This window comes from Rhea americana, unplaced genomic scaffold (genome assembly GCF_003343005.1).
Source record: "Rhea americana isolate MKP2758 unplaced genomic scaffold, rheAme1 scaffold_5, whole genome shotgun sequence".
Lineage (NCBI taxonomy): Eukaryota > Metazoa > Chordata > Aves > Rheiformes > Rheidae > Rhea > Rhea americana.
The window spans coordinates 2400014-2411668 of record NW_028186645.1 but is presented as its reverse complement, the minus strand read 5'-3'; the positions used below and the strand labels follow the sequence as shown (position 1 = coordinate 2411668).

At 36.8% G+C, this 11655-nt stretch overlaps 2 protein-coding genes across 2 annotated transcripts in view; both read left to right on the top strand.

Annotated features, from left to right (window-relative positions):
- The window catches only part of SLC25A47 (solute carrier family 25 member 47), a 209402-nt gene that overhangs the window by 38728 nt on the left and 159019 nt on the right, over positions 1-11655 (top strand). The gene's annotated exons all lie outside the window — the stretch shown is intronic.
- WDR25 (WD repeat domain 25) overlaps positions 3037-11655 on the top strand; it is a 59948-nt gene continuing 51329 nt past the window's right edge. The window contains exon 1 of the mRNA XM_085317440.1: positions 3037-3804. Within this exon, the coding sequence (XP_085173566.1) occupies positions 3094-3804 (711 nt within the window). The 5' untranslated portion in view covers positions 3037-3093. The remainder of the gene's footprint in view (positions 3805-11655) is intronic.

Genomic DNA, 11655 nt, shown 5'->3' with positions numbered 1-11655 from the left:
ACCTCCGGGCTGCGGCGTCCCGGGGCGTGTGGCGCTGAGCGCGGGGCGCTCCCGGCTCTGACGGACGTGGGGGGAGGCGCGGAGGCCTTGGCGCTGGCCGAGCCGTCTGGTCCAGCCGCCCCGCGCGGGCAGGGCCGCCTGGAGCACGCTGCCTGCTGCCCAGGGCATCGCCGGGCGTGGAGACTGCCCAGCCCCTCCGGGCAACCTGCTCCAGCGTTCAACCCCCCTCAGTGAAGAAGCGGTTTCTTATGTTCAGAAGAGATTTTTGTGTTCCAGTTTGTGCTTATTGCCCCAGTCCTGTCACTGGGCAGTGCTGAGAAGAGTCTGACTCTGTCTTACTTGCATGTCTCATCAGATAGCTATAAAAATCAGTAAGATTCCCAAGAGACCTAGCTATGTTGGCCTCTCATATGAKACATGCTTTAGTCTCTTTAAGGCCTTTTCCTGAATTAATTGCAGTAAATCCATGTCTGTCTTGTACTGGGGAGCCTGGAACTGGACATAGTACTTTAGATGTGACCTCAGCAGGTGAGAAGTATCACCTCCCTCAACCTGTTGACAACACTCTTCCTAATGCAGYCTGGGATATCTTTGGCCCTCCTTGCTGTAAGAGTGCGTTGCTGGCTCGTGTTCAATTCTGTGGCTACCAGGGTCCTGAGATCCTTCTTTACAAAGCTGCTCTCTAGCTGGTTGGCCCCCAGCCTGTACTGGTACAATTTGTGCCCAGGTACAGGGCTCTGCACTTCAYTTTGCTAAAGTTCGGGAGGTTCCTGTCTGCCTGTTTCTCCAGTGTGTTGAGGTTTCTCTGAATAGTAGTGCAACTATCTGGTGTATCATCAGTTTGTGTGTGTATTATGTATTCCCCCCCCCCACACACACACCCCATACATACACATATGTAAAAACAGGTGTATATAAAATCACCCTCCCCAACCCTGTAAGTTTCTCTGGTAGCTTACTACACTGTAAAGCATGTCACTAATGCCGTAAGCTAGTTAGTGTAGGCATTAAAACCCAGTATGTTTACAACAAAGTGCAATATGCTTTAGTTCTGGAGCTTCTTTAGTTAGAGCAATGTTGGAAACTCTAGGACAATGTTGGTATTCCTTTTTTTTTTTAATTGCTTTTTTAAAAAACTAAGGCTTACAGGTTATGTGTATAGTAGGATGTTGATCAAATATAATTTGGCAGCATCCTTCTAGTATCCTAAGGGAGACTTTTTACCTGGTGTGCACCAGAAATGGTCTTGTACTTCTGAATCTCAGCTTTACCTAGCCTTTATTTATTTATTGTTAAACAAGAAAGTAGAGTAGCTTTGGAAGTCTAACGCCATCACTTMTTGTCTGTCTTCACCTGTAGCTTTTGGACAGGGACCAGATTCTTAATATGTTTGTTCTTCTGAAAACAGCCTTGGTTGGGGCCTATTTTCAGCACTACAACACCAATAGTAMCCATTTATTCCAGTTACTGAAGTAGATGGTAGTATTATTTTGTACCTACAGTTTTTGGAACCTCAGTTTAAATTAGAAGGTTGTGGTGACCGTGAAGTGCATTTTTTTTCAATGTTACTGCTGATTTATTTAAGAGTGGTGTTCCCCCCCACACACACACATAAAGCTGACTTGGAGGAGGAAGGACACTTATTAACTGCTAATACTGTTCTTTGATACTTAAGTTGTCCTGGAGCATTTCTCTTTCTTTATTTTTCTTGACATTGGTTAAGTGGAATACTGTTTTAATAAATGAAGTTGTACTGTTTGAGAAGAGAAGAATTTTCCCTTTCTCTTTTATAGTTTCCGTCACTGCTTTTAGCTATTGTAAACCTTATCTAAAGACATAGAATGTCCTCTAGAGGGAGATTGTGATACTTTCTGTGGCTAAAGTGTTAGTCACCTTGTTCCAATTAAATGTCCTAATTGTTTATCTTGGATATGATCTTTGAAGGTGTGTTTTCATTTAATAGGAGCCTGTTGTCTGAGTCTGTACCTGAAAACTTCATTGTGGAATACAGACCATAGTCTGTAACTTGATGCTTTTGTAGATTAGGTAAAAAATTTTTTTTTATTCCAGATATCTTAATTCTGAAATTAAATGAGTAATCCTTCTGAATTCCAATGTTCTACTTCTGCAGTAATATTCTATGTTTCAAAACCAAGGATTTCGGCATCAAATCTGAAAATTGAGTTAAATCACCGTCATGTGATCAGTACTAACAGCTAAACAAGAAAACAAAACAGAAATAGACTGTCACCTTATTTCATCTAACTTAGCAATTAGTCAAAAAAGTCATTCTGTCAAAAAGTATTTCTGTACTTTAACTAGAAGTTTTATTTATTTGACAGACCAATTCCTTGAATGTTAGCTAAGCCTATACTTATATACTCCATTTAAACTCTTGGAAAAGATGATTGGATTGTTGGTGGTAAGTTATGCAGCATTTTGCATATACAGTCTTGGCATGTGATTTCTTTTTCACAGAAATTTGGAAAAGCTTGTGCCACAGTAAGGCATCTATGCTTTTATCTTCTATAAAAGTTGATATATTAGTAATCTTTCAGTTACTCCCTTTTAGCTGACAGTTGAACATGTTTGTACTACTTCCTGTTAAAGAGGACTTGAAAGAAATAGGTATTATTAGCCTCGCACAAAAATACTTGGGGTATTTTTATTCCTACGCGTGTACATCCCAAAGCACTGCAAAATTACATTATTCTCTCAGGAAAAAGTGCTGTAGCAAGTAAGAGTAAAGTGATTTACAGTACTTACCTTGTAACTTTGTTTTTSTTTCCCTATTCATTTTCAATGTTTTGTGGTATGCAAGTATATCTGCGGTGCATTAAGAATGTGTGTAAAGTGCTTGAAGGCAAATGATGTTGCATAATTGAATGTATGAATGTGCTATAATAAAGGAATAATATATGAATAAACAGGAATAAAACCATAGATATTTGTAAAAGGATATAAACATACTTTAAGTGATTTAGACTGTAGAATTCATAATGAATTGTTCTTAAYGATCAATTTTTTATTGTAGATCATCCTTTTGGAGGATTACAGCACTGAGATTTCTGGAGTCTGCTGTATCTAGCCATAATGAGTTCATCATTGGTTGCTTATGATGATTCAGACTCTGAGGCAGAAACGGAAAAGACTGAAGTTCCCCATACATCTAGTACAGGAACAAGCCTTCCAAGTTCTTCTGTAAATCATGTTCAATATTTTGCACCTGGTAGTCTGGGCATAAAATCTGTGTATGAAATGCAGCCTACTGAGAACACTGACTATTCTGGCACGGACATTGTTTGTGAAGATTCCACTGAGCATTATACTCAGAATAATAACATTGATTTGACGTCTTATTGTAGGAGAGCTCACCCTAGCCACACTGCATTATGCATGTCCTACAGAAACTATGAACAAACATCGAGCTCTTCGGTAAACTCTGGCATTTCTCCTCAGAAGCGAATACATAAAGACAATATTACTACCGTAAAAGGAATTAGACCATATATCCCTAAAAGGCTGCGTCAAGAAAATTCTGGTATGCACAAAGAAAAAGAATCTGATCAGGGAGGGAACTCAAACTGTGATGTTAAGTTAGGCATTTCAGGAGAACAGACTTTGACAAAGATCTCTGAATTAATTAAGCCCTATTTAGGATCCAAATACAAATTAACTGAAATCCCTAAAAACTTAGTATTTCATATATCTAAACACAGCGGTCCTGTTAATGAAATCCAATGGTGTCCTGTACGAGAACAGAGTCACATGCTTCTCTCAGCTTCTATGGATAAAACAATCAAGGTAATGTAAAACAAGGTGTGTTGTGAACCAATTAAAATCTATATATAATGTTCTGAATAATGTTCTTCTGGGAATAAGAGAACTGCTTGCTGTTTCATAGTCCTCAGAATTCGAGCAGATGTGTTGTAGTACCAGAGCCTATTATGAACAGTTTAATCCCTTTCTGTACACAGAATCTTCTTATTTCAGAATGTTTTTTGTATTAGACATGTCAACTTCTTGGATATTAAATTAAGAAGCTAGATTTCTAATAGGTGACTCTACAGTAATCTGTCTTAGTGGTGGGTTTCTAATATTTCCTCCTTTAAGGTCACTGAAGCCATAAGCACAGTTGTGCTTATGATACCTTTTATCTAAACTTATATGGCAGTTCTTAGGACACAAGAAGTCTGTTCACTTTTAAGTTTATTTCAGAGGTTARTTGCTCACCACTTAGTGTGTTTTTTCTTCTAACTTCAGTGTATTTGGCTTCAGTTACGGACATCAGTTTTTGTTTTAATTTAGTCCAATGATCCTAACTTCTATTTTTAGAATGGATAATAATTTTATATGGAAAAATATTGCACATTTTCCCCAAAATGGGGCTAATGCTATGTGTGAGCTCAAATAATATTGTATGTCTAAGATGTCTGGAAACTCCAGAAAGAGTTTACACATAACCACAGTTTTGATATGAGTGCACAGAATGGTTGCTTTTTTTTTTGTGGAAAGTATGCTTTTTCCCCTGGATCTAACATAGCAGATGCAATTATTTTAGAATTTCTTTCTAATTTTACTAAGCCTAGAGACAGGAAGAACAGCCTTTGTTTCAGCATATTTCTAAAACCAAATGGGAGCATGGAACTTCAAAATAGAATTAGAATTCTGTTTTCATGTTAAAATTCATTAGAATGAAATTCTCATGGAGTTTAATGAAGTTGTTGTCTTACCCTTTTGCCATTTGATTCTTTAAGTGAAGAATTAAATTTTATTTTATTTTTTTTTCTGTATGACTTAGTTTTAAAACTATTTTGTCTGCTTTCCCCTGTTTCACCATGGAAAGTTTTGTGGCCATGTGAGATATATACTGACTTCACATCTTTGAAGCAGTAGTGTGGGGTATCAGACAAAGTTATACTTTTTTCCTAAATGCCTATTATAGCATTGGTCCCCCATGGGAGGGGGAAACCTCCTCTCCCCCTCCCCSCACTGTCAAAAGACATTTAGCCTGAGTAAAATTTCTTTCTGTGTTGCCTAAGTATTATTCTCTTGTGATATAATAATTTYACTAGTTCTGTAGTTAGCTAAGCCATCAAAGTTCGAGTTTTGTGAACCATGGGTGTTTTCTCCTTCATCCTCTTTCCAAAACTACTTTTTGTACATCTTTGTATGTCAAAGATGAAATGGAATAAAAATCTTTCTTTCCAATTCTTTTAGTATACTGAAATAAGTTAAAACGTGGCCGCTGTTTGAAGTACAGACTTAGACAGAAAACACCAAAGAGATGAAAAGCATCTAGTAACACTTTTTGCTCAAGTGGCATTTTAAATTTGGACTGTACGAAATTATATGCATTGCAGACTTCAGTATGTCTGAATTTAACTTTGTCTTAAGCTGTGATATTATATCTTAATGCTTACTAGCCTCAAGTTAGCATAGCAAGGACTGAAATGAAATATGGGTAGGTGCAATTGGTAAAATCTAGAATGAAAATTGTTATTGCAGTGTAATATTATAAAATCTAAAAAATGACCTTCTCATTTTTGTCTTCTGAGCAGGGAAGGGTTTGTTCTTTTATTTCCTAGAACAGTGTTATCACCTTGATTGGAAGCAGTTATTTAAAGCAATTTACTTAAACAGTAAACTCTTTTCCTTTTTCTTTCCAAATGACCCTAATTGCCTTAGGTTCCCTGAACCATGGAAATTCAGTATAAAATTAATATTTGCAATATTTGAGAGTATGTGTCAAGCATTAGTGAAGTAATGCTGTAACTGTATTATGAAGTATACTTGAAACATATCAGTGGTTTGAAAGATTCTGTAGAGAGATTAAAAAGGCTTTCACTCTTATAATCGAATTGAAGACTGTAATGGTATGAGCAATAGCATCTTCAAAARGTATACACCTTCATGCAAATATCTTTCAAGCCAGTAGAGGGCACAGTCAGATTAAGTATTGGCTTGATGTTATGAAACTAATTTCACTAACTTTTTAGGGTCACAAGCCCGTGAATCTCATGTAAGAAAGCAATAGTTTATCTTCTGAGAATTTTTAGTCTGCCTGCCATTGCCTGGAGTTGTCTATTTCCTGCTGTAAGTATATAAAATCAAGCAACTGAAAGTACAGATGTAGGGTTTTTCTCCTCTTCAATTCCATGCCTTTGCCCACCTCTCCCTTTTTGTTATTCACTTCAAAGAACATCTGCTAGAATCACTAGTTTAAATCCAGGCAGTGGTAACTTACCTTACTACCCTTTAAGGGGCATATTCGTAGTGATAGACACTCATGGTGGTTGCACTGTTTACTTTGGATATCTAATTTGGATCAGAGTCAACACACCTACAGTTAGAAACCTAAAATTCTTGTATAATCAGGAGAGAGAGTAGGCAATCTAGAGCTACAAAACTATGTACTTAAGTTAGTCATGTGAATAATTCCTGGTATAATTGCAAATTAATATTTGTATGTGTAAATTTGGCCTATACAGCTAGATAGCTTATCTTTGGAAGAGTTCAGCATAAGTTAGTGGCAGTCTGTCAGGGCTGGGTGTTTGGACCAAGCAGTCAGACTGAAAGGTGTTCATGGTTTAAGTCTTGAGTAAATAAAAGTATGTATTATTTGGCCAAACAAATTTACATCTRTTGTTCTGTGCTCAAGTTTTGTTTTGTTTTTTAATCATAAACTAAGAATTTCCCATTTTCGGAAAGGATATTTTTTGGCATGGAGAGGGAGGAAACACTTGATTTCTTAGTTACCTTAATTTAGCAATCTTAGTTTAGATGGGAATGAAGAAAGTGCATCTTATGGATAAATCATCCTTTAATTACATATCACATTCCTATGTATTTACAATATATGCATGGAATTGATTCTGTGGGTTTTTATTTAAGCATATAATGTATTCTGTTTTAAATTGGGAAAAATAATCTCTGTTCTCCCAGTTTAACCAATGTGCATTTTGTGATCTTCTCCATTATGAATGAGTGTTAGTCATACTATAAGGCTTGTGAAAATCAAGTTGATGTTTTCAGCTTGCAGTTGATTGAAGAATAACCTAGTGTAAAGCAGATGTGATAACCACTACATTGTCTGGAAAGATTATCTGAAACTGTTTGTAYGAACAACTTGTGTATTTGGGAAGGAACATACTCTTTCAGAGGACTTWCCATTTTTTGTTAAAATTAGTTGTTCTCAGTGAAATTTCTGATAAGGTTGCATTAAAAAAAAAATGGTAAGTTTATAACTTTCTTGYGTTAACATTTCTAACAGCAGATGGAGCTCTTGAGCATCTCAAACTGATACTAACTAAACTAGTCTCTTAAAGAATAAAAAAATTAATGATTGCCTCCATTTTGTGTTGAAACAGAAAATTAAACATTTATGTRTGTGTTGAAAATCATAAAAATCTTTAGAGACTGAAAGGCAAGACAGAACTTCATCAGGGAAGGTTATATATACTGCAGATTAATTACCTGTAGTTCCTCCACTATGARGCATTATAGATTTCATGCTAAATTTTGAATCTGTAGGGAATGCGAAAAATATTTAGATTTATACTTTGGAAGTAGTCTTTTGCCCTGTCTCTTTTATTTGGATTTTGAGTATTCCCCTGTGGAAGAGGAAGGTGGAAAGTAGGATAGCCTGCCCAATAGTAGCACTCCTGATAGCTACCTAAAGGTGGAAATACTAATGGAAGGGACAGGAGACTATTTGAATTAGGGAAAGAACTACTGGGAGCTTTTATTATGCCAGTGCTCTTCATCACTGGTACCATCAAGGGGACAGGGACAAACTCTTTTCAGTTGCCCCGTGTGACAGGACAAGAGGCAATGGACACAAACTGAACCACAGGAAGTTCTGCCTGACCGTGAGGGGGAATTTCTTCACTGTGAGAGTGAYRGAGCACTGGACCAGGTTGCCCAGAGAAGTTGTGGAGTCTCCTTCTCTGGAGACATTCAAGGCCCGCCTGGATGCAACCCTGTCTAACATGCTCTAGGTGACCCTGCTGAGCAGGGAGGTTGGACTAGATGATCTCCAGAGGTCCCTTCCAACCTTGCTGATTCTATGATTTTCAGTGGCTGTTTCTACTTTAAGTATGCTTTTAAGGGTTGTGAATGTGATTGTCTCAATGTTTGTCCAAACTGATTACACCTGTTTATCTTTAGAYTTATTATTAACTTTTCTTTATTGTCTATTTGAATAGCTACTGTAAATGAAATCAGTACYGCTTCTGTTTATGCCATGGCTAATAACCTTTGCATGTGTGTTGAAACTCAGCAAAGCTAAAGGTGCCTAATTTTCATAGTGTGGATGTTCAGTACTTCCTGAAAATTAGACCTTGTTTAGGTATTTCTAGTTTAGAGCTCAAAATATAGAATCCTGCATTACAGGTTACCATTGAAGAACACAGCTGTTGTTTGTGTCTTAAGGTACCAAGGCAGATGAAATTTTTCCCTTGAAAGACATGTTTATCAAGAACACTCAATGTAGTGGGTTTTGTGAATTCTTAGTGTCTGAAGACCTCGTAATTGCATAGAGTCACATCTCTTATTCTTTCATGCTTCCCTTCAAGGGGAAAAATAGCAAAGTAGTATGTTCTAAAAATTTATTCTTTTCTAGATCCTACTCTATCAAGCTGAAACAATGATAGCCTCTATTCATCCACATGAGYGTAGTGTTGACAGCAGTAATACAGACTTGTTTGAAACTGCTGTTATCCTGCTCCAGAGTAATAAATTCTGGTATTAGTTCAGTTTTCAAACATGCTGCACATAATTCAGTTGAAATAAYCAGGATAGATTTATTTCTCATTGTTCTGTCATATGCATGTCTGTTCATAAGGTAATGAATTTAAGTTGCCACATTACTTCATTTAAGTTCACACTAGCTGTCAGATGCTTATAACCTTGTTACCACTAGGTTGAACTCAAACTCAACAATATTAGAGATCATGCTGCCAGTGCCCTTAAGCATTCAAATCTTTAGGTTCATTTAAAAGTCTAATTATGATAATATTCTTTTAATAGCAACTTGTACATAAAATGAGAATTTGAGGAGTTTTTCTTGCAAATACATACCACTTTAACTGAAAAACTTTAGAGAACAGCTATTAGTGATGTCAGTACACTCTCAATGCTGTGTTTTTAAAACTAATGCTTTTTATTATGTTGGTAGTGGCAAAGAACCTCTCCTCCTTTTGGTGATTGTGTTCTGCTCACCTAGATGTGTGAAAGTATCATTATTTTATTGCTGAAGAGACTACTAAACAGGCTATCCTGAAGTATTGAAGCTGACTTTTCATTGTGGTACCTTATTTTGAGCTGCTTCTTTTCTATTTAGAGCTATGTATGTTTTTTTCCCAAGGATTTTGAGGTGGAAGTAGTACACTATTTGATAGATGTGTGGTAAACCAGTTTCTGAAGTACTGAAGCTGCTTCTCTGTGTGTGTGTGTGTATTTTAAAAAAAGATACTTCATATGATTCATTTGGGTATTCTCTACAACGTTCCTTTTGTCTGAAAAGGAGCATCGTGTGGGAAGGAGTGTACTTGGTCATGGGCAAGATGTTCCGACTGTGCTTCTGTCTAGATGTTAATATGGGTCAGGATGTACTAGTCAGTTCTTACCTAGTCATTCCACAAGCCATAATACAAGTCAGCAGAGAACAATTCATGAAGATGGTGGGTTTTGATCACAAAAGTATGCGCAGATAGGGACTATTCCATGTTTTGCTGTGTTAATACTGAGATATGTTTAGAGGTTGTTCTTACATTGAGATTTTTAATTACTTTCTTGCTTCCAGCAGCGTTGTTGTCAAGGAAACAGAAATCCTTGTAATGCCTTTGTTCACTTTCTCTGAATCCACAGCTGGAGATGACTTGTATAGTTTTTATTATGTTGTTAGTAGTTGACACAGTCTTGTGTCTCAAAGGGTTTTTCAAAGGAGTTTGTTTCTTTGAATATAAATAGCAGCATCCTGATCTCTATGCTGTGTGATAGGCCATTGTTTTCTTTCCTCTTTCACTAGCGRGAACTAAATTCAGTGCTGCTTTAGACAGCAATTTATTCCAACATATGTACAAACCTGGTACTAAAGAGAAGAAAAGACAAACAGAGATTCACTGCTTTTTTTGTGGTAGATTTTGTCTTGCAAGGGTGTCAGTTTTGCTTGGCACCTGGAAATGTGTCCTGAATTAGGATCTCTGTAAGGAATGCTAGAATACTACTCCATACTGGAGGTCTTGCAAAAGATTTTTGATGGCCTTATGGCCATGTGAGGATATAGCTTTCGGAGGATGGAGGGGGCAGGAGGGTGGGAATGGAACCTCATAGTGTAGATAATATGCCCCTTTCCTGAGGGGGGATAATATTCCCCCCCCCCCATTGGGAAATTTTTTAAAGAAAAGTTCAGAAAGTAAAAATATTGAGAGCAGTAGAATTAACAAAGCCTGGCTGTGGATTTTGTCACTTCTTGCTCATTTGGGACTTTGGTAGTGTCTTTTTATTTGGCTGCTGAGTTTCTTAATTCTGGAGGMGAATGTAGTCCTTCAGATACCTCTACCTCTAAAATTTGTTCAAAATTGTCCAGCTGAGTGAAATGTTACTGCAAGCAAGAGGCATGGGGGGGGATACAACTGTTATGGGTGTTTTTTCACAAACTTTTCCTTCTGTAGAAGTCCTGAAAGATTGAGGATGGCTTTTTAGATGTCTTTAGATATGGGGAATAAAAGGACTCTTTCTTCCATTTCTTCCAGTGATGCTATATAGAAGGGATTTATTTWGTCTTTCAACATATAAAAATACCAGGAATATTAGGTGGTATCTGTCTCACTTCCTTCGAAAACCTTCTATCCTGGATTGCAAAACTGTGCACTTAATTTCTACTAAGAACTCTTCCAACAATTTACTAAGTGTCTTTTAAGTAGGATGTAGCAGAAATAAGGTACTCTCCCCTCACAACATAGTCARTCTATTGCAGGGGGGAAGGAAAGTCAGTGCTAGACGTACCAGTGAAGTAGTCTCTCTTAGGAAGATGAACTGATGATAAATCAAGTCCTGCAGTGATCCACAAAACCTCTGTGGACAATTGGTGTGGAGTAAGAGTATCAGAATATAATTGGAGCCACTAGAGGAAAAATTTTTACAAGAGTTTCTAAGAACTTCACCATAAAAATAATGTTACAACTATTTTTCCCTTTGTAGACCTTTTTTTAAAGTTATAGGATAGTCTAGAGGAAAAAAAATGTATGGTGATGTTTTCCTCCTTCTGGAAACTTATTTAAGAATCCAAGTGAAAATGTCATGGTTTTGANNNNGGGAGGGAGCTAGAATAGTTTCATTTTTCTGAAGTTACTGTAAAAAAGACAGTAAAACTCAATTTTTTGACAGTTGATAAATTCTAAATTTTTTTTTACTTAACATATACGCAATACCAATTTATTTTATTTCTCTTCTAGAAGTCTAGCTTTATAGRTATGTTTTTACGTAGTGTTATGCTCTTAAAATCTACTTGCAAAGGTAAAGGCATCTTATGACTAGGATTCTTTACTTCTCTTGGTCTGTCAATGTTGTCAAGGAAACAATCTTTTGAAAAGCTTTGCTCAGCTTCTTCAGATCCTGTAGAGATATTTCTTGCTTAAGATTTATCCAGCA